The sequence below is a fragment of the Lissotriton helveticus genome, chromosome 5_1 (assembly GCF_964261635.1).
Source record: "Lissotriton helveticus chromosome 5_1, aLisHel1.1, whole genome shotgun sequence".
NCBI classification, from domain to species: domain Eukaryota; kingdom Metazoa; phylum Chordata; class Amphibia; order Caudata; family Salamandridae; genus Lissotriton; species Lissotriton helveticus.
The window spans coordinates 1,406,886,980-1,406,913,560 of record NC_136065.1 but is presented as its reverse complement, the minus strand read 5'-3'; the positions used below and the strand labels follow the sequence as shown (position 1 = coordinate 1,406,913,560).

Below are 26,581 nucleotides of genomic sequence, written 5' to 3'. Positions count from 1 at the left end.
AGGCGGGAGCGAGGTGCAGGGAGGGTCTGGGACGGGCCAAAAAACAAAAACAAAATGGCAGTAATGTAAACAAATGCTGCGAAGGGTCCCCAACAACAAGAGCTATATTAATAATGGAGCGCTATGGGGGAAAGATTATTTCAGGCCAGCAGTGGTAGAGCGCTACCCCAAGCAAAAACCACAAAGCGCTACACAAAGCAAATCTCGAAGCGCACCACGATCAAAGCACAAGCGTAATGGAATGCAAGGCACAGAAGCGATACCGAGCGCGGCACAGCTTGGTATTTAAATATTAGCAATTGCGAGGCACAAATCAGCAGTATTGAACGATACCAGGAGAGGAGGTGAGGGGAGCGACCGCTTCTGGAAGGAACAGGACGGTCACTTGGCAGTTACTGCCCATTTAGTCTCCAAACTGTCCAAATACTTTTGCAAATTCATTGTTGTGCTAGGTTTTACAGCCACTCAATGTTGAATCTTCCAATGAGTTTTAAAAATTTTCACCGAAAGTGTCTCACTAACTGCAGAAATGTTCAATCTGTCAGCAAGTAGCAAAGCAGAGTACATTAATGGCTCAGAAATTCAATACACTTGAAATGGTTAGCTTGCTTGCTATTTAAAGAGAAATATTTCTAAGAAATATACTGGATGATTTCAGTGTATATACTTGGGGCTGGTGAGAGGGCGGGGGATGTTCAGGTTGTCTTCTGCTATGCCCTTCTTAGCTCCATATTCAAATTTTTACCTGGACTAGATCAGCCTTGGGTGGAAAGTGTAGGTTAACGATTTTCACTTATTCCCCAAATAGTTTTACTAGGATATCAACCTGGATTGAAATAGAGATGTCTGCTAAAAAATATATGGTTTTGCTTCCATGCATTTTTATCCCAGGAGCAAGCTGCACTGCAATGTGGAAACTGGTTAAGTAACACCAATTTGGCATGTTACTCCCCATTCCCTAGGTGACCTATAGGTATACCTTGTGATCTCTTGGTAAAACAACATCCTAGATTTACCTTTAAGACTCTAACACAAGGTGCAGTGCTGTTGCCGAATAATTGTATTAGTGTACGGTTCATCACACTACCTGGTTTGATACTTTTGGGTTTCATGACGTTGGATTCGAGATAGCCAGGCTGATGAGGGCTGTGAGCCCAAAACCGGTCCCACAATGCTTGTTTCCGGTCCAGGGAAGACATGGCTTGGCAGTTCGGGTTGGACTGGTCCCATGAGGCACAGGGTCAGACTGATTTGCAAATAGACATGTCTGAACTGGGGTGGCAGAGTGAGCTAAAGAATGATGATGGATTAAACCCAGATCAGTTGACTGGGGGTGAGTGCTTGCAATGTTCAACACTCTATCCATCATCCCCTTTGGTTTTGCGTTGGATGAAACTAGCCATATATAACTGGAGACCAATAAGGTGAGATTTCAAAAGACCTGTTTGTCTCACACAGAAGAAAAAAAAATACAGAAATCAGTTTATATAATGTTCTTACGTGGACTCCATTTCTCGCAGTTTTGCTCCAGCATTTAGCTGTATGTTCTTTCGTTGCCAATTAAGATCCTGAATATTCTTCCTGAAAAACAAAAGTCAATTTCAATAAAATAACATTGTACCCAGGAGCATTTGCTTAAACGCATACTACACAAATCCTGTGGAGAAATACTATAATGTGGCAAAACTGTTAAGTATGTGCACTGTATAACATACTTATACACCTTGTTAAGATAACATTCACATTAACATATGTTAAAGATACTTCTAAAGTGCACGTACAACATACGGTTTCATGGCACTGTGACACCTTAAAGGATTTTTAATGATCGTCTTTAATCCAAGAATATGTTTTAGGTTCATTAGTATTTTGCCTATGTACCAAACATCCCTGACCTAGGTATGAAGGTTTAAAACCAATTTAAGTTTGACCCCAAAATATATTTAGGGTTCACCCCAAAACGAGAATGAAGTCTGAAGGTGAGCACTAGAATCTGTTCAAGAGAAGGCAGGCGAAGGTACAGCTACTTCATTCATGGTGCACTCAAACAGCCTAAAAGGTTATATTTTCTCCCCGAAAACAAACTATACTGCAATCAACTTGCTGAGGGTCATGTGCATGAATGATAAGCAACAGGTTTCTCATCCAGTGTAGGATAAGCTTCCTTGAACTGCAGTTATGACCCAAATAGCCTTTGAACCAGGAAGGTGGGGCTTCAAGATTCGAGGGCTTAAAACACAATTCCTTCTCCATGCTCTAATCTTCAAGGAATTATCAGGTAGTTTAATTCCAAACATGAGGAGTAGTGTACACCATGTATACACTACAGAAATAAGGCAATGACACAATGAGTTTTATGTATATTGCACTACATAATGTTCTTACACACATTAAAAAAACATTGAGGCTTTTTACCCTATGCCTACAAATCAACATTATATTTTAGATCCGTCTAGATTTACCTTACCCTCCTTTTTAGCGGAGGTTCAAAATGAGGTGGCATGGTGGGCAAAAGCATGATAGGTTGCTACCCAAGAGATTGGCAGTGGTTAGACAAATTGCAAACACACCTTCCATCACCTTTTGTTTATTTGATGAATCGTTTTAAGTGGAAAGGGTATGCCCAGACGTGCGTGCCATGTGAAACCATATGTGCCACTGAAACCGAGCTTTTCCTGATTGATGAGCCCCGATTAGGATCTAACCAGTTCTATGTTGCTTGTGTTCCAGTACGCGGATGACCTGACAGTTCTGGCTGGACTGTTCCCATAAGGAGCAGGGTCCATGCTGATTTGCATATGGCTGGGTCCAAACTGCGGTAGCATGGTGGGCAAAACGACAATAGGCTGGCATGCTACTCAGTGATTGCTAGTGGTTAGAAAGATTGCAAGCATTCCTCCCATCACCTTGTGTGTGTTTAAAATGCTTAGATTTGCCAGCTGCCTCTGTGTTTTAGTTTCTGGGTGCAACGCTGCCTCTGTCCAAGTATTAGGGCTGCTGGTGGCACTTCAAAAGTGTGCCCTGGCCCAGACCAGATGTGGGCCCCAATGTTACGGGAACAAACTCGGGAGGGCACAGGGACTGATAACAAGTATTTAATGACAGTCAAAAACATCTGGCAAAATCAATGCCCGGGAGATTGTGTGTGTGTGGGGAGGGGCTCAACAAAGAGCAGGGCCAAACAATTAAATACTTTAGAGCCCAATCAACAACTGCAAGCCCAAAAAAGTTAAGGCGCCGGACTCATATGAGAGTGGGACTAGAGCCAATTTATTTCATGTCTTCCAGTGACGCTGGCAATCACGCAGTGAGTGATGGAAGTTTTGAGCTTAATTTGTTTGTCACTGAAAGCGGAAACTATACAAAGTAAAATCTTAACTAGGTCCAGGCAGGCCGTCGCCATCGGAACTAACTGGACTATAGGCCCTTTTTCCCGGCTCATTATTGCCAGGGGCAGCAGCGCACAGAAATATGAAGCTGGCTGGCTGCTTTATTTCCATATCCCTCAGAGCTACCTGTAGTGTCTTGTAGAGCATTAGGAGCTAGACTGTCGGTGATATCAGTATTTTAACACTGTGATGGGGACACCAGCCTGAAAATGTGTTAGTCTAACCTCTGATGCATGGTACTTGGCTGGGCTACACATAACCACAAACACAAAATGTATTCCCACAGAAGTGTCATTCTGTCTCACACAATATAATGCACTTAATTATAGCCTGCATAACATTGCATTCTAGATACAGTTTTAGCTAATATGAACTAGGACCATGGGACAAGTACCATACCTCAGCTTCTGAAGTTCCTTCTGAGAGTTTTCTATCATACGAACCAAGTTACTATTAGATGGAGAAAGAAAAGTGAAATTCATCTCAAGCCAAATCAATCATTAAAATGCATAGCGTTTGTCACTTAAATATTTACATGAAGAGTTCATGTAATTCAAGAGCACACTCCATATTTAAATGTGCTTACCTTGCTTGGAATGACATTGCATTATTTATACATGTATTGCACAATTCTTAGCACTACCAGTTCTAATACACTATGCTGTGCATTTTACACCTCCTAAAACACTAATGTAGTATGTCAATTCCACAATAGAATAAAAAGACTTTTACCAAAAAAACAAACAAACAGGTGAACAGAAACCAAGTATAATACATTGAACCAGTAAAACAAACTATTGCAAAGGGGAACCTTTAGTGGACAGACGCACTGCACTGTGTAGTAAATACACACCTTCAAAGACTACATGCAGGTGCAGAATAAATATCTTTTGGTATTTATCAATATTCCCAATAGTACCTCTGAAAAGTGGTTGGTGCCAGGTGAGCACTTCGAGCTGTACTACTGTCCGGCCTCGTAAAATCATAAAAATGTCACTAGACCTGCAGGTCTAGTGACTTAAATAATCTACTTGACTTATTTGTAATGCTCTTGACCCAGAAACAGGTTAAATTATGTGATCGTGGACAAATAATTTAATCATTGAGCCACCATTTTTTTATTCTCCCATATGAGAGCATCTTCAAATGTGCGAGTTCAGAGTGTCTGCTGTACAAACAATTTTTTTGTTTTCTTTGATAAACTTTTTTTACACATATAATACAAATCTAGCCACAAATAGCATACACATGACCCCAGACTTGCCTCTGAGTTCATTAACAGCATTTTCATCGGGGCAGGGGAAGGAATGTTTCTCAAACCATGTTAAAAACTATCACTTAATAAATACATAAATAAAGCATAACGTGGTGGCACACTGTCATTAGTAATCAGCAGATTTTACATTGAAATGGCAATAAACTTTCCCACTGACATGCAGCTTTACTGATAAAATTATATACAATAGTGTTTGGAAATTGAGTTTCTGCAAATCGGTGACATTTGCACATCCCCACGTAAAGTGTTCTGGTTTGTGTTGCTCCTATTTAACTCTTTCTTTGCATCATACTTCTTAATTATAAAAAAATTGCTTTATAATTTCTGATATATTTTGAAATATTGGTAATATTAATTTGCAGGCTATTCATTCAAATGTTATGTGTTAGAGAAAAATAACTGAAATCTCAGACAGCTCACTTAACAATAACATCCAACTCCAGTAAGAAACAAAAATAAATCTAATTTTTCAGGCAGCAATTAGTTAAAAGACAAACTGACACTTGACCTCTTTCCTTGAACAGACAGCAAATGTGTCTAGCTAAAAACAAGATTTAATGTCATCTTTATTGCCCATTCACTTTCTGAATGAACATAACACCTGTTCCTTTCTAGCCAGAGTTTACCTCCACCTGATAAACTTTTAATTGCAATTGTGAGTGGGAGAGTAGATTTTTCGAGGTCTGTACTGGGAATGACTGTTGATTTTTACTGCAGGGCCCGTTCTCTTGTGCGGAGTTGAAGTGAGCAGAAGAAAAGAGCCTAACATGTAAAAACACTTTCTCTTTGTCTACACGGGGAAGACTTTATTCCCCATGGAGAGAACCCTTCCGATAAATCTACACCAAATGTGGGGGTGATCCATTCCCTGTCCCATCCTGAAAGGAGAGTTACTCCAGCCCCAGGTTGCAGTAAATCTCTTACCATCCCCAGGGTGGGAAAGAGATGTCTGCATTCTGAGAACTATTACATCCGCCCCAAATCGTTGCATTTCCAAGCAGGCATTAAAAAAAGATCAATTTGGTTGCAAATTTCCGTTTGTAAACTAACACTCATGTCTCTTCAAATCAAAATTTGAACCGTCAATTATGTTTGCCAATGAACTGAAATAGTTAAGAGGGTACTGCAGTGTTCTTAACCCCTTCGGTGAGCATGACCGGCCCCTGGCCGTCATGCGTCACTGTGGGTGTGTGCGGAGGATGGCCAGGGGCCATCCGAATCCCACCCACTATTTAAATCGCCCGCACAGGGCAAAAATGTGCACATCGCCGAAGGGGTTAAATGTCATTACATATAGAAACATGTATTAAAAGATTTGGCAAAAATGTTCATATTAAAAAAGTAGATCTCAAGATAAATAACTATACATTTATGTACAAAAACAAAATTGCATCTTTATTGAAAGATTCCACCTTTGTGAACTACAAGTCCACTCCTGACTCAGAAATACGTAGTTAGGTAGGTTCTAAAATCCAGGCCTGAGGTGACTGACCGGTCACTGGTGGGGTGGCACGTAGCTGGCAGACAAACATGCAAACAGGAAACCCCAGATCAATCCCACAGATAGGTGCAGCAACACCACAATGCTCCAGGGAGATTGTTCCCAAAAAACACCCACATGCACGGAGGGGTGCACGAGTTCCCTAAACACCAGATGCCACATAAAACTAGGAACACACAGCCAATCAGGACACAGTATACGCAATGATGATGCGCTACCCATGCCGGATATCTGGACACATTACCCACTGGCCACATTGTGCCCACGCAAGGTCGAGGCCCACCTGGACTCCTCATCGAATACATTAATTTAAGGTTCCAAAGCAGAGGTTCATATTCCTTAACATAAGAAGGATCACCAGAACTATTTTATTGCAGTTAATGAACTGTATAAAAGTCTGTTAGACCGATTATAAATTAAGACAGTCCTCAGGCCCTATGCCGGTGATTATGATACTGGCCGCATTGTTGAATTAAACGACTATTCCTGTTTGCCAAACGCCTCTTCTCTTGTTTTTTCAAGGTATTACATGTTCAAGCAGAAAAAACAATGCCACAAAAAGTCCCCTACACCCCCACCTTCATACATTGAAAGACTCCCACTTCACTGCCTACATCATGCATAAAACTCCAAATGTAATAATTTTTCCATGCACTTTTACTCAATCAGATTGAAAATAATGTTTAAAAAGGAAAATAAAATAGGACAATGGTCTTTTCACTGGCTACTAGGACAATAGGCGTTCAGATTAATAGCACTGAGGGAACGGGGGGGGGATGAGTTAAAAAGGGAAGCAATGGCGGAAAACTTTAAAAGATCCACATTTGTTTCTAATACAGTGATAGTGGATTGTTCTTAGCTAAATTGGACCTTTGGCTTTACCCAATCAAATACCCTTTCTATTTATTTTGCAGACTAGAACTTGTCACCGATTTTCCAAAAGTTAAATTCACCGTAGGAAAAATATGTACTAGCTTCATTTAAGTCTGCCCTGCATAACATACAATATAAAGCAAAACCAAAGGGGATGATGGACGGAGTGTTGAACATTGCAAGCACACACCCCCAGTCAACTGATCTTGGTTTAATTCATCATCATTCTTTAGCTCACTCCGCCACCCCAGTTCAGACACGGCCATATGCAAATCAGTCTGATCCTGTGCCTCATGGGAACAGTCCAGCCCAAACTGCCAAGCCATGTCTTCCCTGGACCGGAAACAAGTATCCTGGGACCGGTTTGTGGCTAATCAGCCGGCATCAGCCAGTCTAGCTTGAATCCAGTTGCAAAGTGAGCAAGGGACCCACGTCTGGGCATACCCTGCCAACTTAGGGCGAACAAAGCAAAACCAAGGGGATGATGGACGGAGTGTTGAACATTGCAAGCACTCAACCCCAGTCAACTGATCTGGGTTTAATCCATCATTCTTTAGCTCACTCCGCTCACTTTGTTGACTGGGGGTGAGTGCTTGCATTATTCATCATCCCCTTTAGTTTTACTTTAACATACAATATAAAACAAAGTTATTAGCAAAATAGTTGGTTCCTAATCACACACATTACAAAATTTAACAAGCATTATTAGCTAACAGTTGGTAGTAATATTTAACTCACAGATTAACAAACACAAAATTGTGGATAAATTGGCAAGATGGTTTGACCAGCATAATGACCACACATTCCCAGATAAAGTTCAGATACACAAGAGCAGTTAGCACAGGTCAAGTAGAGAAAAAATACCAGCCCATAGATCTGATACAAGGTGGGAGCTGGATAACTAGTCAAACTTGATCTCGTAGGAATATCTAAGAAACTAAATTTAAATTACAGCAGCTAGACCAGAAGGGGATTTGGCATCAGCAAAAGTAATTATCATGAACATGAAGAAAAAAAAACACAAATATGGCAAATAATTCGTTAAGTGTCAGAGAAAAGTAAAGTTGTTTGTATGAAAATGTAACCCAAATGTATAATGTGATATTACCTAATGCCGAACTTCAACCATCACTTAATGTTTTACAGCACATAACTAACCTTCTTGACAGACACTAAACCTATGCCCAGAAAACATGGAAATATTTCAGGGTGTTTTCATTTTTGTCAAGAAATGCTGGTGAGACATGGCAGCTGGACCGCCTGGAAGATAGGACCGACACAAACTCTGGCGCAATCCTCAAAGGTTTAGGGAACTTCGGACTGACACAACAAGTCACCGGGCTCTAGCACATCGCTGAATACACCCAAGACCTTGTTCAATGGCATCAAAGTCGTGCAGCCACGCCACTCAGCTGGACCGACCAGGCCCTCATCCACTTTGAGATCACCACCCCATGCAACAAAAGAACTACTACCACAGGTCAAGCCCGAACAAACCCAGAACATCAACACAGAAACAGACTGGTCACACACACTACGTGAAAACCATCCCAAATACACCAGATCCCGAGGTAGAGATATCAACCACATCAACAAATGAATCTCGGACTGTGTCAATGCCCTGGCGCCCAGCAAACTCAACCACCAGGCGAGATCTTAAAAGCAGGCTAAATGGTACTCAAAGGAACTCCGTTCAACTAACTGATACTGCAAACAACTAGAACGAAAATGGAGAGTGAGCTATAATGAATCTGACAGGATCATCTACAAATCTGAACTAAGATGCTACTACAACAACCCAGAGAAACCAAGAAGACCCTAGCTGTGAATGAATGTATGAGTGATGTGTCGGGGTAGTCATACAACCTGAGGATAAGAAATGTCTCTGAATATTTAGGAGCTCACCGACCGCAACAGTAGAGATAAGCTTTGGGCTGCGCTGGGTCAAATGATATCCAAACGGAACATTGCGCCGCTATGGGGAGCGAAGAAGCCACCCAGGGTGGACTCCTAGAAAAACGACATGGACTGGGAAAATAACGGTTTTAGTCTCCAGTGGATGTCCCCAGAAATAGTCCGCAATATGGAACAAATGGAATAACTATCAGGGATGTATCTGTACCCCCTCTCGATCCTGTTTCAGATTACCAACTTTCAGCATAATCATTGTTGTAACTCGGAAATATTTGTATGCTTGTACCTACGTATGCTCTAGACTCGAAGCATGTACATATTTACTGTGTCCTGTAATGTCGACTTGACGGTTAATTAAAATAAAGAAGACCCTAGCTGAGTACATAGAACTTTGTTCCAACATCACAATCATCAAAGACTTCACCTCCCAACAGACACCTCCAAAAACATCACACCCACTCAAGTCCTAGTTTACAACCCATCAGACCTTTTCAGCAACAAAATCGCCACTATCTACAACGATTTCAACCCTCGACCGAATCCCAGAAGCCTCACCACTAGCTTACAGGTAGAAAACACAGGAAACACCACACCGTTACCACATGGAAACCAATCACCACAGAAAAGACAGCTAACATTTGTAGGAGGTTGGCTCTGTATATACTATACCAAAGTGAGGTATAGTGTGCACAGAGTCCAGTGGAACCCCAAAGGTAGGCAGAGGTAAGATTAGATAGAACCTTACTCTCTATTTGTGGTAGTGTGGTAGAGCAGTAAGGCAGTATCAGAGGACAGTGTTAAGCATGTGTTGTACACACTCAGTCAGCAAATGAATTCTCACACTTAAAGGCTAAACTTCGGACAAATTGTTTTTGTATAAAAATATTCTTTTAGTTGTTTTATATTCTAGAGCCAACCAAGCCCTGGCAAGCAATAAGTACTTTACAGTAGTAATGCAATTGAACTACAGTTTGAATGATAATTCTATGTGCACTTTGATTTGATTTATTGTATGGATGCAGAGAAATGCAATACTTAGTAAATGCAGTACATAGACGTTTCATTAAAATAGCAGGTAAGCAACTTTTGAGATTACTAGGCTTACACAGAGTAATATACCTACATATTACTTTGGAACATTTCCTGGAAACAGGTAAGTAAAATCATTTTTGTTAGATTATGCAATTTTAAAGAATTTTTTTAGTTTCTCAAACTCCACACTTACAAACTTTTCACACAAAAACAGTCAACGTTATCCTATGGAGGAAAATAGTGTTATCGGTTTTGAGGTAAGTAATCGGTCTTTGGATTTGAGGTCCTAGGGTTAGAACAAGGGTTCCCCAAGGGTTAAGAATGCACTCTTGTTAAACCCTCAGCGGCACTAGGGCGGCCGGGTGCTGAGGCCCAATGTTATCCACTTGGGGATAGTGGGCCTCCTGCTGGTGGCTGCTGGCAAGCAGGCCACTGGGTTGTGGTAACAAGGCTCCTGGACTATAGCTCAGGGCAAATGGGGAAACAAATTAGCACCAAAGGTGCACCCTCAGCGACACTAGGGCGGCCGGGAGCAGGATGCTGTTTTGACGTCGGATGCCCTGTTTCCAATGGAGAACCTCTGGTTTGCAAAAGCAGTACAGGCAGGGAGACAAAGGGCTTCTGGGTGTGACCACGACTTCGTTCGGAAAGTTGGGATGTTAGGGGTTGGTTAGGCATTGTTGGTTTGGGCACACAAGGACGTGGGCCGTCGAGTGTAGGGGTGCCTTTTGGGGTCGGATCTTCATACCAGCTCCTAGTTGCGGTTAGAGGGGTCTTCTGGATTTAGACTGCAGGTGTCGGCTGGAAGTCAGGGGTCACCGGATCTCAGTTCAGGATCACTGGGGTGACCTCCTCATGGTGTTTGCCCCCTCGAGCTCGAGCTATGGGCGGCGAGGGCAGAGTGGGATGGATTCGCGGTTTCCGTCTGCTGCCAGGGATTGCAGTTGAACAAATCTGGTGTTCACAGGAGAAGCACTCTTTGGAAGTGAAGTCTGTCAGGTCATCCAGGGTTTTTGAGGTTGCTGGCTGCAGGAAACACCGGGATTTTGCAGGAGCAGGTTCGAGGGAGACAGGCCGGAAGGGCTGGGGCCAAGACAGTGGGCGTTTTCCTCTTCTTAGCTGCTGCACGGCTGTTTGGCTGGATCTGAGAATGCAGGGTTCAGGGGTGCCCCTAAATACTAGATTTAGGGGGGCTACAGGTAGGTAAAAGGCAGGGACCAATGAGTCCCTTCCCTGGGGTGTTTACACCCACTTTTATGCCCCCCTCCAGTGGGAGGGGGGCATGTGACTGTCCCTGGGTGGCTGAGTCCCCCCATCTTCAAGATGGCGTGAACTGAGAGTTGTGCTTCATGACGCCTCCCCCACCTAAGGGGTGGAGTTGGCAGAGGTGGGCACACCTCTCTTCCTCACTTGTTTTTCCCGCCAGGTTCTCCAGCCTAAAGAGGGGGGTCAGAACCAGTGGGGACCAGTTGCTGAAAGCAGCAATTGGCCTGGAGAAGCTGAAAAAAGGTGGCAAGCTTTTGAAGCTCCCCCTTCGTGAACTCTGCCCATCCTCTGGGAGGAGGCTTGGCACCTCGTCCCATGATGTGCATTGTATCAGGCCCCAGAGAGCAGCAGGCTCTCGACCCAGGGGTCAAGAAACATGTCTGGTGGTGGCAGCTGAAAGCAGCCACTCAGCCTGGACACTAGTGGTGGGTTAGTTTTCAAGGGGCATCTCTAAGATACCCCCTGTGTGCATTTTTCATTAAATCTCACACTGGCATCAGTGTGGGTTTAATGTGCTGAGAAGTTTGATACCCAACTTCTCAGTTTTCAGTGTAGCCATTATGGTGCTGTGTAGTTCGTAATAACAAACTCCCAGCACCATGAACTCTTAATGGCAGCACTGCACTTACAATGTCTAAGAATGGACTTGGACACTTTAGGGATACAGTGTTCATGAACCTGTAGCCTCACCACTGGTATAGTGCACCCAGCTAGAGGGGTGACTGATCTATGCCAGGGCAGTGGTTAGTAGGCATGGCACACAGGGATGTGTGCCAAGTCAACTTTTCTCTTTGTTCTGGACCAAGCCACGCAGCCTGCAGAGGCAGTGTGTGTGTGTGTGTCAGAGTACAGGACCTCTAGGGGTGGCACATTAAGTGCTGCAGCCCTTACAGGCCTTCTCTGGTCACAGTGCCCTGGGTACCTGTGGTACCATTTACCAGGGGCTGACCTGTGGCCAGAGATGCCAATTGGGATTAGGCTTCAATGTAGTCTTAGGGAAAGAACATAGGCTCTGGGTACCGGATTAGCAGGAGCCCAGGGCACACTCAGTCAAAGTACATCAGCAATTTAGCTATAAGTGGGGCAACTATGCAGAAAGAGGGCACTTTCTCACACCATTATAAGAACCATAAACTTGGAGTCCATGGCAAACCCATGCCCCAACAATGTCTACAACCTAGGAGACTCCCAGATCAGCGAAACACTCACCTGCATTCTAGACACTGCCGCTATCCCAGAAGCTGATGTCTCTCTTCCATAGCCAGCAAAGGTCATGGAAAAGTCAATCGACAAGCAATTCATGGACTCTTCTCAGCAGTTTGAGACACGGTTTCCTACACCACTATGATCAGAAGACTGCACCAAACTGGCATTGAAGGACACCGCCCTTACCTGGGTGTGCTTCTTAATCGAAAGAACCCAGAAAGTTACAATGCCACCTTACACTTTTGAAGCCAGGTACCTAACCTGTGTAGTCCCCCAAGGATCTTCACTAAACCCAACTCTTCTCAACATCCACAAGATGCCACTGGCCAACATAATCAGAGCGCATGGTCAACATACTCACCTATCAGATGACGCTTAACAAATACTGGCCCTTAAAGACCAGACACTCAGGACAAGAATAAACTTCTCTGCCTGCATGACTGCAGTGGCCACGTGACTGAAGTCTAACTGCCTCAAATTCAACTCAAACAAGACTGAGGAATGAATTTCGGGAAGAAACTCTCAGCATGGAAATCCAACTGGTGGCAGAGAGACCTAGGACCCACACCAACCTCCACTGCCCAAGCAAAAAACCTACAAATCATTTTAGACAACAAAATCGACATGACTACCCAAGTCAGCTCTGTTGCCACAACTTGCTTCCATATCCTGAGGATGCTGCTAAACAAATCTTCAAGTGGCTACCAGACTACACCTGGAAAACTGCCACAGAGGCCTTCACAACCAGCAGACTGGACTTTGGAAACACACTATCATCAACAGTTCATGAACAGGCTCCATACTATTCAGAATGCAGCAGCAAGACTCATCCTCGACCTACCATGCCACACCCACATTACACCACACCTCAAGAAACTCCACTGGATTCTCATATGCAAACATACTCAATTCAAACTCCTCACACATACAAAGTAGTATACAACATGGGCCACACCTACCTCAATAGCCGCATACACTTCTAGAAACCCTCCACACACCCCTTCTCAGTCAAACTCTCACTGGCACACATTCCCTGCATACACAAAAGCAGAGCAAGAGGTTCCGCCTTCTCTTTCATCTCTGTCAAAGCATGGAACAACCTCCCACTGCACATCAGAGCCTCCCTGTCACTTCCTGAGCTTAGCAAGAAGCTGCAGACCTCGCATTTCAAACAAGCATTTGCAATGCAATAGGTCTCGCATTTCTGAGAGCTTGAGCTATTGGCATTGTAAATAACAATGCTTTTTATTTATGTGTTGTGAAAACCTGCATGCGTTGCGTAAACAAGCACCTTGTACTTTTAGTCCTTGCTTACGAGAAGCAAGACTGGCAGTAAAAGAGGCACAGTTATTGCCCGCCTTCCTTGTCGTAAGCAAACTCCTTATGTGTCGGTGGCATTTTTTGTTTTCCCTAGAGCCAACACCCAATTTGGGTTTGACAAAAAAAAAGTGTGCGCAATGGGGCAAAACCAACATGGCATACAGAAGGCAATGTGATTCCTGCCAGGCAGGTGGGTATCTCTCAACGTGGTGGGAGTTCTTTGCCAGGAGAGCTGAGGCTGTGTTCTCTACTGACTTGTCAGGTTGCAGGGCAGTTTACCAGGCTATAAATTAACCTATTAATCTCCTATCCTTCAAAGCTCAAGCAAAGTGTGAATTAGGTCTACAAACCCCTGTATGCCAACCAACGGAACCTCTGCCAGTGTAAACTTCTGGTACACACCTGTGCAAAGCCATGCCTCTAGATGATATGCTTCACACATCCTAATTAAAGAGTAGCATAAATACATTCGCTTCTTTGGACCATATTTCAAACTATTCAGCCCTAAAAGCAGCCGGTTATCTACAACATTACCTAAAACTGCACTGTGAAAATGGGTGCACGGTCCTGTGAGCACTGCTGCGCACCCTCATTGGATGTGTCCCTACATACCAGGACAGATTTGCCAATGGTAACAAAGGCACAAACTCTCAGATTTACTGTCTGCACTGGTGAGTATGGATACGTTTCAGCCCGCTGTTTCCTTTTTTGCGTTGAGAATAACTGACCTGCTTTTGATGAGGAGATGGACCCCCCCTCGTGGGATACACATACAAAGTCAACCCTTTGTATGGCAGTAGCTGAAGGTCATTGGGATCCTATGTCATATTTCAAAGAGCGCCCTTAGGGTGCACAGACTGTATCCCTACTTCTATGTGGCACATAAATAATGCGCTGCACGTGATAGCACCTTTGTGGTTATTTAGCATGCAAACATGGGCCAAAGTGTACATCATACGCAAAGGGTGCAGGGCCATTGACCCAATCCACATATGTACTGTGTATAGTAAATATACAAATAGGGTGCACCGGAGGGAGAAAAAAAATCTGGACCTGGCAGAAAGGTAAAACTGAATACGTTTGCATGTTTGTTTATTCGGCACCAGACTATGTTTGTTAATTGTGAAAAATTGCAAAGACCACACATAAAGCATGCAGCTCCCTTTGAGCTTCCAGAAACATGTTTTCATTGTTATACAAAATGCAAAGAACCCACTGTTTCATAATTATTCCTTCGCCAGCCACATCATTTAAAAGCATTGGGATATAAAGTTTAAGGAACAAATATCTGGGTTGAGCGAAGATGACACTGGTTGTGGGGAGAGGAAAACATCCGACCTATGTCATGTGTGTCCCGCAGGAAGACACAAAAAGAGGGCGGGGTGTGTTTCCGTGAACATCATTAGATAGTATTGTGTACTGAGCGCTAAACCAGTCGCCTTCTATTTTTATTTCTAAAGACAGCCGTGGCGAGGCCTGTGCCCGCCAACCCCAGTAGTAATTTCCCAGTACTTCAGGCCCCTTGAATGTCATCTACTAGCGCATTGGTCCAGTACACTCCTCGCCAGGGGCGGATTGGCACTGCGGGCATTCGGGAATCGGCCGAAGGGCCGCTGTTTCAGTGCCCTCTGTGGGCCGTTTTTTTTCTCCCCTTTCCCAGTCCACAGAGAGTGCTCTCTGCTGTCTGCTCTCTGTCGACTGGGAAATGGGAGAAAAAAAACGGCCCACAGCACGGAGACAGAGACAGAAATGAAAGCGCTTCACTGTGCAGGCCATACAGCGATTATCAGCTGTGGCCTCTACTGCACCCCCTGCCCTGCAAAGCAATCACGCTGAGGGTGGCTGGGGAGGGGGTGATTGTTTACAAGAATCGGCCTCCCTGGGGGCCAGGTGTTTCTCAGGCCTTTTGAGCCATTTTCACCTCGGCCCCCCTGGGGCCCACGCCGCCTGGGAAACAGTGATAGTCTTAACACCTCGCCCACAGCCCCTCACATTCAGGGCACAGTGGGCGAGGAAGAATGGGTCTGGCTGTGGGGGCCAGGTGATGTTTTGAAAGCGCACAATCTTCACCTTAGGCCCCCCCCCCCCGGTCCCCCGTGCAAGAAGTTTAAAAAAAAAAAAGGGTTATAGTTCTTTCTCGGTGTCATTTTAGAACTGATGCATTTTCAATATTACATTCAAGGAAGTCATGGTTGCAGCTTTTCTATTTCATGCAACTAACAACCATTGACAAAACCTATAGTTCTGGCTTGTTGTAGGTGTAACATTACTTGCTGTATTTTATATCTGAACGCAATGACAGAAGCAGCAAAATACCAGTCGGGCGGCACACTATGCTAAGCACAGATTTGTAGCTTAGGTGTTTTAAGCTACGCTCATAATTACATTGAACACCCCCTTTGGAGAGACCCCTCAGTTTTGTCATCCCACTTAAAGCCCTGGAAACAACACCATGTCACAGACACCTCAGGGCCTGGCACTGTGCATCATGCATGACTCATGACTTCCAAGGTTTCAGATTGTCTATGTGCAGGGGCATCTTGAACGCCTCCCTTTGCTTTAGGAACTACAGCAAGGGGTGAGTTCCTGATGAGTCTCTTCTGTCTGCAACGCTGCTTACAAAGGCTCAGCTCACAATTATTGTAAAAAGGTGGGTGAGAGAGTAAGTGAAGGGATGGCTGGATGGATCAGTGAAAGGGTAAATGGATGAATGAAAGGGTGAATGGATGGATGATGAGAGAGAATGGGTGGATGGATGAGTGAAATGATGGATGGATTGATTAATTGATAAGTGAAAGTGTGAATGGATGAACAGATGTGTGAAAGGGTGGCCGTAAGGATGGATGAGTGAGTGAAAGGGAGGGTACATGGGCAAAAGATTGGATAGATGAGTGAAGGAGTGAAAGGATGGATGGATGATTGAAAGGATGGATGAGTGATAGGGTCAATGGATGGATGCATGAGTGGATGAGTAGATGGATAGTTGGGTGGATGGAAGGAAGGATGGATGGAAGGAAGGATGGATGGCTAAGTGAAAGGGTCGATGGAGAGAGAAAGGGAGAATGGATGGCTGAAAGGGTGAATAGGTGGAAGGATGAGTGACTGGGTGGATGGATAAGAAAGTGAAAGGATGGCTGGATAGGTGAGAGGGAAAATGGCTAGATGGATGAGTGAAGAGATGAATTGGGTGAAAGGGTGGATGGAGAGAAAAAGTGAGGATGGATGTGTGGATGACTGAAAGGGTGAATGTGTCTAAGGGCGAGTGACTGGGTGGATGGATGAGTAAGTGAAAGGGTGGCTGGATGGGTGAAAGGGTAAATGGATGGATGAGTGAATGGATGGATGGATGGGTGGAAGAGTGGATGAATGGGTGGATAATGGGTGGATGAGTAAAAGGGTGGATGGAGGGATGGATGAGTGAAATGATGGATGGAAGAATACATGATGGATAGGTTTGCAAATGGTTGAATATGTTTGGATCTGGATTAGCGGCATCTGATGTTTGCCACTTTACATCTCACAATGACTATCCAAGCAGATCTTCCCGACCATTTCTCTCACCAAACATGCCTGCTCAGAACCATGAATTGTAAACAAAATATCAGACTGGACAACCCAGTGCTGTAACCATATATATAGATTATTATCATATGAAATATCACAAAAAGACCTGCACAGTTGATCAAAGCTGCGTGCATACCGAAAAACCGTGAAGTACACGATTGGTTCAACCTGATATAAACTTATTTTGACTAGTGCTTAAATGGTTGTCTATTTACTTACTTACATAATAATGCGCAACCTCCTCTGATGGGTCTGTAAAACGTACCTTTTGTCCAGAAGGTTTGTCCTGAATTTTAACCCTTTGTCCTGAATTTTTACACTCCCCATCCTGAATTTGCACCCATGCCAGTTGGTCACCCTAGTCCTGACACTCCCATACAGAACTACAGAGTGTTCACCCTGCCTTTTCTATTTGGTTACTCTTGTAACCAGATGCAGCACACTGCCAAGCTCTAACTCAAGAGGGGCCATCTAATCCCCTTGGCATCCCACTCTCCACAGGGCTGACCAAAGTAGGCTGAGTAAAGCTAGTAGCTAAGTACGCAAAGCTACATCGAGTGTGCCTCAATTGTCTCCCACCGAATCCAGAAAATACTGCACTAGACTCAGTTCAGTAGGTCTTCCTCAAAGGTTTACTTGACTTGCCACATCCAGCACCCAGAAATGCAATGTGTTGCTAGCCGATCCCTTCCTCTGAAGCAAGAAGGAACCGGTAGGAACCATTTTGTTTACCATTTCTTTGCACAATTTACTGATTCATTTGTGTGCCAGTTAATAATGTAACTTTATTTTAAAGGCCTCATCATAAAGGCAGACAAGGGGCATATTTCTCTATATGCGAAACATATTAATTAGTAAGTTTTGGTTCGTTTTTGTTTGTAGTGTGTAGGTCTGACTGCACTCTATTTAGGTCCTAGGCCAGAATGTGGCAACATGTTTGTGTGTTGATTTCAGGACATGTCTAAGACTTTATGTAATGTGATTTCTCAAAAGAGAGCTGTTTAGCCTCATTCTATGCTAGGCCTTGTTCGAGGCCTAAGCAAAATTTGCAAACTTGGCACTTCTTTCTCTGTGCAGAAGAATTAACTTTTCTAGCATGTTCAGGTTAGAATTCCTTTTTGCAGATGTTATATCATTTTCATGGTTAATTGAGTAATCCTCAGTCTCCTCATGGCCCAGACTTGAAGGCAGCAACAGATGTGAATAAAACTGTGTTTTTTGTATATATAGACATCACTTGCTGGCTGTGAAATAAATTTATGACTAGATTGTACAGATACATTTTTTCAGCATTCTTTACACCCCAGACTGCCTTTTCCTCATTTGTGAATTCTTACTTTTGTTATTACATGTTCTGTTCCCAGAGATTCCAGTCTTACCCTTTCTCCTTGACTTTGTACTAGATTTCTGATTTATGTGATGATTAGCTGGTTGGGAAAGAGTATCTAACGACCTGATGCAGGGCGTTAAGACTGCATGTATTCAGTTATCAGACCTGCAGTGCTCCTAGTCTTTACCAATGTTACTTGCTCTGTAAGCTTTAAAAGGCTTAATTTACTAAATATTTCTCTACGAATTAGACCTCAAAGAGTAACCAAATAGTGTTTCATGAAAGGGCACGCCCCTTGAATGTGGGCCACGCCCCTTACATGTATGCCACGCCCCTTACATGTATGCCATGCCCCTTGAACGTGGGCCACTTTTTTCGTCAGTGCCCGGGCCAAATTGTGATCCCAATCCGACCCTGCTCCTCGCCCTCATCTTCCGCACTGCATCAGCAGCAATTTTACATGGAACGGAGTAGAAATAAAAGCACTTTACCACATCGTTCCTGGTATTTAAAGGAACAAGAATGTTTTATGCACCAGATATGCAATTTTTTTTATTGTGTGGAGCACCAGAAACTTTTCCGCTGTGCTCTGAGCAGGTGCTTCAGTGCCTTTAAAAAAGCTTTCACAATAATATATATTTTTTTTAAAACAAGAAACATGAGGGAGGAATGTTGGGGTAATTAAAGAAGGACAGAGGGTGACGTGGTGTGGCAGGGGGCAGGAAAGCTATCAGAAACAGCTGGGAGGAGGCGGGGGGACCAAAACAAGAGACAAAGCAGCAACAGCAGGTGCGAATTAGGGACTGTGCTCTGCTTGCTGCACTCGCCACAGTTTTTCTCCAGTGACTGATATCAGAATAGACAAAATAGCAATCACTGATGTTGTCATGACAGCGTCATCGCCTTCGGTCTTCGAAATGTGATGCATCTGTACAATACGGCATGAAAGTACCAAAAACAAATCTACCAAACAAAGTGGAATACAGGTTAGGGCTGAAGGTCGAGGCTGTCAAAATACCACTTTTTATCAGCACCACAAGGAGAGAAAGATCGCTGTGCACAGAATTGTTTACATAACATTAACAGAGGAAGACATGTTTATACGTCACAACCCAGAGGCAGAAACACCTTGAATTATGTGAAACACATTTATGAACAAAAACTGCCTAAGAAAAACCCACCAATGTTCCAAATCACATTAAAAACTCACAGAAACACGAAAGAGACGCTCTATGACTGGCTATTTCATACGGATGTATCTGATCTGTCTGAGAAGCAGCCTTTGTTCTAAACATTTTAATGCAGCGTTTGTGTGTTTAGCGGGCTGTCTGTTCCTTCATTTCCAAAACTAAACAAAAATGAACATTAAGCAGGAATATATAGTTATTTTCTAGCTTCACGTGTGCCAGGCATCTTTGGCATGTAGGTAGCACAAAAACAACGACCCAGCTTGCAAATGAAACAAGTATAAATAAACAGCAGCCGTGAAATGGGAGCCACGAGCGACTGGCTATTTCATACGGATGCATCTTGTCTGCCTGAGAAGGATTCCTCATCCCCCGCACCTTCATGCCCAGTCGTCAAATATGTACGAGGCTGAGAATGTCAAGAACGTGCAGGTACTGGTTAAGTTACACGGCCGATACTGCCGCGTGCGCACAAATCCTGATATCCAGGCCATATCCACTCACATCTGGATTCCACATTCCCCGCCCTTTCATGCCCAGTCATCAAATATGTACGAGGCTGAGAATATGTCAAGAACGTCTGCAAGTGTTAGGAAATGAGCAAAACTCCTGAAACCTCTCACACGTTTAGTGAACATCGCAGAAAAAGCACCCATTCCGCAGAGCTCTAGGGAAAATATGAGCTAGAAATGGTGTGCGCGAACAGCACCCCAGACACAGCGATTCTAACCTCTTCCGCTGCCACCCTGAAGCAGGTACCTCTCAAGCCCCGGTAAAGAGGGGCAGTTCATTCACCAGGCTGTGAAAGGACAGACGAGGCCAGGCTGCATTCAGACGCCGCCAGGCCGCAGGTAGCTCTCATTTATCGTGAAGGCTGGGAGATGACCTGGTCTAACAAGTATAAATAAAAGGCAGTCGTGAAATGGGAGCCGCGAGCGTGCCAGACGTAGCGTACAGAGGAGCTTGACGGGGGCTAGGGGAGGGTAAAACCTCATAAGGTATAAGCAAACGGCGGCCATAAAATGGGAGCCAAGCTGAGAAAAGGTAGTCCTTATGTAGACTATTTACAGCCCAGCAACGTAACTAAACAGTAGTTGGTCGGTGCTGCTTCCTGCAAAACGGCAGCACAAGGGAAGTGACTTTTGGCATTGCAAACCAACCATAAGTAACATAAGAAAAAGCAATGCAATGTTAAACAAATTGCGAGCAGCAGCACATATTAGCCGCCAATAGGCGGAGTTTCACTCAACATATAGATTACTTTAGGTCTCGCTGAGACAGCGCATGCGCTGCTCAACGCGTGACCTAAAAAGACTGCAGGGAGATCTCCACCTACAGACCTGTGAAGAGCCTTGATACTCTCACAGGTTATTAGCATGCTATACAAATCTAAATAACATAACATGGCCTAAAAAGTGCCTTTCTGTTGCACGTACATATACAAGAATGGCTGCCCAAACATTGTGTAAAACTGAACAAATGCGCGCAGAGTGATTGACAACACATCAATCGCTTACTCGTTATAAACTTTCCAAGCATTCGGGCCATGCTGCGACATGATCTCCAGGTTCTCAATTCGAACTGCCTGATGCTCCAGCTGTGCCATGGAGTTATTAACACATTCCTGCCAGGCAGTTATGTCATTCTTCTGTCCTGCAGAAGGAGCAGGCAGCTCATACCTGTCAAACAGGGATCACAAAGGAAGCTTATAAACTTGTAATTGCTAAATAAACAATATTTGTATACAACACACAAATGTTTTTTAAGAAAATGTATATTCTTTATTGTTCGGTTCATACCATGTAATACTTACAAATCAATTGTTTAAATAATTAATGCAGGCATGATTTACACTGGAAAATAGTAACAAAAAGCATAAAAAAACATAAGAAACATAAGAAGTTGTTATCATTCACATCGATATCTCTATATGTTGCAACATAGGCACCCAAATTTGTGCCCCCTTTTCTTTTTTCCTCAGTGATTTGATACGATACAAACTATATTCCAAATTGAATACATTATAAAACTTTGCACGCCACATTTCAAACGATGGCACATAGAGACAACACATATTCGAGCAACTGCAGCAGCCATAAATATGAGATCCCTAAATGGATAGCAAACCTGAGCAGACTGAATGTCTGTTAGCATTACCTCTCTAGAGATACAGACATTAACCCCTGTGATCCGAGTTAAAAATTCTGATATACCCACTCAAACTGATTTAACACTGTGCAATCAAAGAATATGTGTAAAATATCAGCTTTCCCCACCTGACACCTAAAACATTTCCCGTCGTGGGGCACCCTCACTTCATCATTTTGACAGGGGTGTGATATAAGGTAAACAAAGTTTTATAATTTTGGGTGCGCAAGTTTGCTGTCAACATAACTTTGGCTGCTGTGTCAATTGATTGTTGCACATATATACCTGTGGCCCCAAATCGTTCACTCACTTCACATCGGTTGTCTCTATATCGTCCCGTTGAGTCAACCAATATGTCATATAATGCCCCAATCTTAGCTCTTTTTTCACTGCCTCTATTAAAGCATTAGGTACTATAGCTGTGTACCTACAATGTTTACCTAGGTAGTCACGAATTTGTAAGAATTAAAAAATAATTCATTTTTAGGCAACTTATACTGTTCTACTAAATCTGAATAAGAGGCAATTATTCCACCACTACAGATATCCCCTAAATGTCGAATCCCCTTATCCCTCCAACTACCCATCTTTGCATCCCAGAAAAAAAGGGGAATAATTCTGTAGAGTTTAAAGGTGTGTAGTAATTTATGCGGCTTGTTGGTGCTAATTTACGTATTATCTTCCAAGCTTTGTATGCTGTACTGAATATTATAAATTGCGTTCTCTTAAAATAGCTGGGTTCGAAAAACTTAAGCAAGGCCTCACAAGCTTGAGTCCTCATCAACATTTGGTATATATTGGGGGCTTCGAATAATTGCACTTCCGCTCCATTCACCAGATACTGCAAGTTCTGTACGAGACCAGCTAAATAATAAAATGTAATATTCGGTACACCCCATCCCCCACGTTCTAGTGGTAACATTATATACTTCGAAGCTCTGCAAGCTTTCTTCTGGCCCCAAATAAACCTATCAGCAAGGGATTGTAGCTGTAACAATTGGGAACGTGTTAACTCAAGCAGAACCGTCCTAAAATAATACATTGCCTTAGGAAGTATACACAGTTTTAGCACATTGCACCTTCCTACCATTGACAGGTGAAGGCACTCAACCATTTCCAATTGCCTCCGAGCCGAAGATACTTTGTCTGCCCAATTGACTGCAATAACCTCTTGAAGTGACATGCTAATCTTTATCCCCAGGTATCTAGCTTCCGGCGTAACACGTGTTTCACCAGGACAAAGTCCCTCGGTACAAACAATCTGGGTTTTAGATACTTTCAACTTATACCCGGCAACTTCCCCATATTTCTGAGTCTGGTTCTCGATCTCCCTTACCGCTTGCTCTGGGTCAGATGTTACTACCGCTATATCATCAGCGCAAGCAAGGACGCGCACTTGATACTGCCAAACTGACATTGACTGAATTTAATTTGTCATTTCCAGCAATAGTAACAGCGGGTTGATATAGATAGCAAAAAGCAAGGGAGAACAAGGACACCCTTGTTGTGTTCCCTGGTTATATATACAAAGGATGACTCTTTACCCATTGTACATATTTTAGCACGCGGTCTTTTATACATAGTTTGTAAAGATGTTATATAACGGGGTCCAAACCCCATTTTCCACATAGTGTCCCAGAGAAACGACCAAGATACACGGTCAAACACTTTTTCAGTGTCTAAAAAAATTATTCCAATATGCTTTTGCAGTACATTAGCATAATCTATCATTGCAATCACCCTATGTAGATGGTTAACTGTGCTCCTACTGGGAGCCTCGCAGGTTTAGCTTATTTATTTTAATTATTTTTTTTACACCTTTTACGTCTCAGATGTTAAAGAGAATATGCCTATTCCTGTGTGGTGCTCCAATTGTAATTTTACTCTGGGAGAGGTCTCACATTGACGATATGGATACTGATCTATTACCAATGTTAAGTGACCTTGATTCACACCAGAAAAAAACGCAAATTAAACATGCCAAAGAAGAAGACTCCCTGGGAGAATGACTATAACAATTCTGCAGGAGCTAAAGAAGTGGAAATGCGCTACTCAGCATGTTCAGAATAGGAATGGAATGGAATGGATGTAGATTTATAGAGCGCTAATTGCTGCCCGAAGGCGTCCAAGCGCTAGAATAACCAAGAACCTACGAGGGAGGCTAGCTGGAATTAGCGGGGCAAGTTAAAAAGAAAAGTTTTTAACTGTTTACGGAATGTGGGCAGATTGCAATTGGCTCTCAGGTGCAGGGGGAGTTTGTTCCATGCCATGGATGCGTTGTAGGCAAACGTCCTGCCGCCAGATCTGGATCTTTTTATTCTTGGTGTCGTGGCCAAGAAAGTCTGGCTGGAGCGGAGGTTTCTGCTTGGGAAGGTAGTGAGTAATTAGGTCCCGGGTAATCCTGGGGCCCGTGTCCCAGAAGGCCTGATGTGCGATGCACATAGCCTTAAACAGAATCCTCCGACGCACTGGTAGTCAATGAAGGCTGGCCAGCCCGGCCCTCACCGATTGTCTACGTGGGATCTTGAGCAGCAGGCATGCTGCGCAGTTCTGCACTAACTGGAGTCTGCGTATAGTATATTCTGGGGCACCAAGGTAGAGCACGTTATTGAAGTCCAGGCGTGATTGTATTAAACCCTGTACAGCCACCTGCTTTGCCTCCACGGGAAGGAGAGGGAAGATTTTGTTTAACATTCTCATGAGTCCAAAACAGGCGGCCGAGAGTTTTGTGGCCTGAATGCTAAATGATAGGGACCTATCCAACCAGACCCCAAGGCTTTTGATGTTGTTTTATGGGGTTGGAGGAAGGCCTAGACAGGGGGGCCACAGGGTATCGGGAAAGTAGGGATCAGGGGAACCTAGGAGCATCAACTCCGTTTTGTCCCCGTTCGTTCAATTTAAGAAATGAAGAGGACATCCAGCCCTTGACCTGATCTAGGCATTCTTTGAGACCGCCTGACGCAGGTATATTGGCCTCCTGCGCCAGTGAGACCACCAGCTGCGTGTCGTCCGCATAGGAGATGATCTTAATCCCAAAAGGGCGGACGACCTCAGCCAGTGGCCTCATGTATATGTTGAACAATGCGGGGCTCAAAGAAGAGCCCTGAGGAACCCCGCACTTTAAAGGTCTACAGGTGGACGTAGACTCACCCTCAAAGACTCGGAAGTATCTATCCTCTAAAAAGGATTTGAACCACAGCCAGGCTTTGTCCCTGATCCCGGCGTTAGATATGCGGTGCAGCAAGATGTCATGGCTGACCGTATCAAACGCCGCGCTGAGGTCAAGGAGGATCACTGCCACTGATCCTCCTTGGTCCAGGATCTTTCTGGACTCCTCTGTGACCATAAGGAGGGCGGTCTCGGTCCCATGTTTGGGTCTGAAGCCCGTCTGGGTGGGATCTAATAATTGTTGTTCTTCTAGAAAATTTACCAGTTGGAGATTTATACATTTTTCCAGAAGCTTACTCACCCATGGGAGCAGGGAGATAGGCCGATAATTACCAAGGTCAGTCGGATCCAGGTTGGATTTCTTCAATAAAGATCTGACCATGGCCTGCTTCCAGGTGGGCGGGACAATGCCGGTGGTGATAGATGCATTTAAGACATCTCTAATGGTCGGCAGGATGACTTGTGAAGCCGCCATAATGATGTTTGGAGGGGCTGGATCGTCAGGGGAACCGGACTTGACTTTTCGGGCTATGGATTCAAGGGTTGCAAGGTCAAGAGAGGGGAAATGGGTCAAGGGTTGCAAGGTCAAGAGAGGGGAAATGGGTCAATGTGGATGAATATTGTGATGGGAAAGAGATTGAGGTTTCATTGGGTTGGGCTGAGAGAGTGATGTTCCTAGGGGGGAAGGCCGAGTAGATTTTATTTACTTTTTGATGAAAGAACTCAGCAATGTTATTACAATGGGTGGAAGATTTAGTGATTGGTAAAACGGGTGGGGGTTTTGATAATTGTTTTACAATTTGGAAAATTTCTTTAGGCTTTGATTTGGCACTCAAAATCTTATTCGAGAAGTAAGCAGCCTGAGCAGTTTTAACTTCAGCTTTATATTTGCTGAGTGAATCTCGGTAGAGGGTTTTATTCTCAGTCGAGTAGTCCAGGCGCCAGCGTCTTTCCGATTTCCTGCACTGACGCTTCCTCTCCCTGAGAGCTTCAGTATACCAGGGGGCAGTTTTGTGGGAGCGTTTAAGCGTGACTTTCTTTTTTGGTAGTATGACATCCAGAGTTTGAGAAATCCAGTCAGCGTAAGATTGGTAGGCTACGCAAGGGTCTTCATTGTACGGGGGTGGCTGCTGGCAAGTTTGATGGACCAGTCGTCAATTGCGGGGCGAGACCAGTGTCGCATGACCCTTGTGGTGGGTCCGGTCGGGGGGGGGCTTGAGTGAGGTCCACTTAAAGGGAACCAGTGAGTGGTCTGTCCCCGGCAGTGGAATTGGTGGCCCAGTTACAAGGTCAATACAATTGCTAAAAATCGGGTCTAGCAGGTGGCCCTTAACATGTGTGGGGGTCTTCACATTCTGGGTGAGTTGTAGGGCTGCCAAGTCGTGAGCCAGGGTAGTGGCTGTATGG

The 26,581-nt window shown here is 44.0% G+C and overlaps 1 protein-coding gene across 1 annotated transcript in view; it reads right to left on the bottom strand.

Moving 5' to 3' along the window:
• Nucleotides 1-26,581, bottom strand: part of BCAS2 (BCAS2 pre-mRNA processing factor) — an 87,768-nt gene that overhangs the window by 5,572 nt on the left and 55,615 nt on the right. Inside the window, exons 4-6 of the mRNA XM_078644391.1 lie at nucleotides 21,376-21,537; nucleotides 3,789-3,839; nucleotides 1,501-1,581 (exon numbers count right to left, since the gene is read on the bottom strand). Coding sequence (XP_078500517.1) covers nucleotides 1,501-1,581; nucleotides 3,789-3,839; nucleotides 21,376-21,537 — 294 coding nt within the window. The remainder of the gene's footprint in view (nucleotides 1-1,500; nucleotides 1,582-3,788; nucleotides 3,840-21,375; nucleotides 21,538-26,581) is intronic.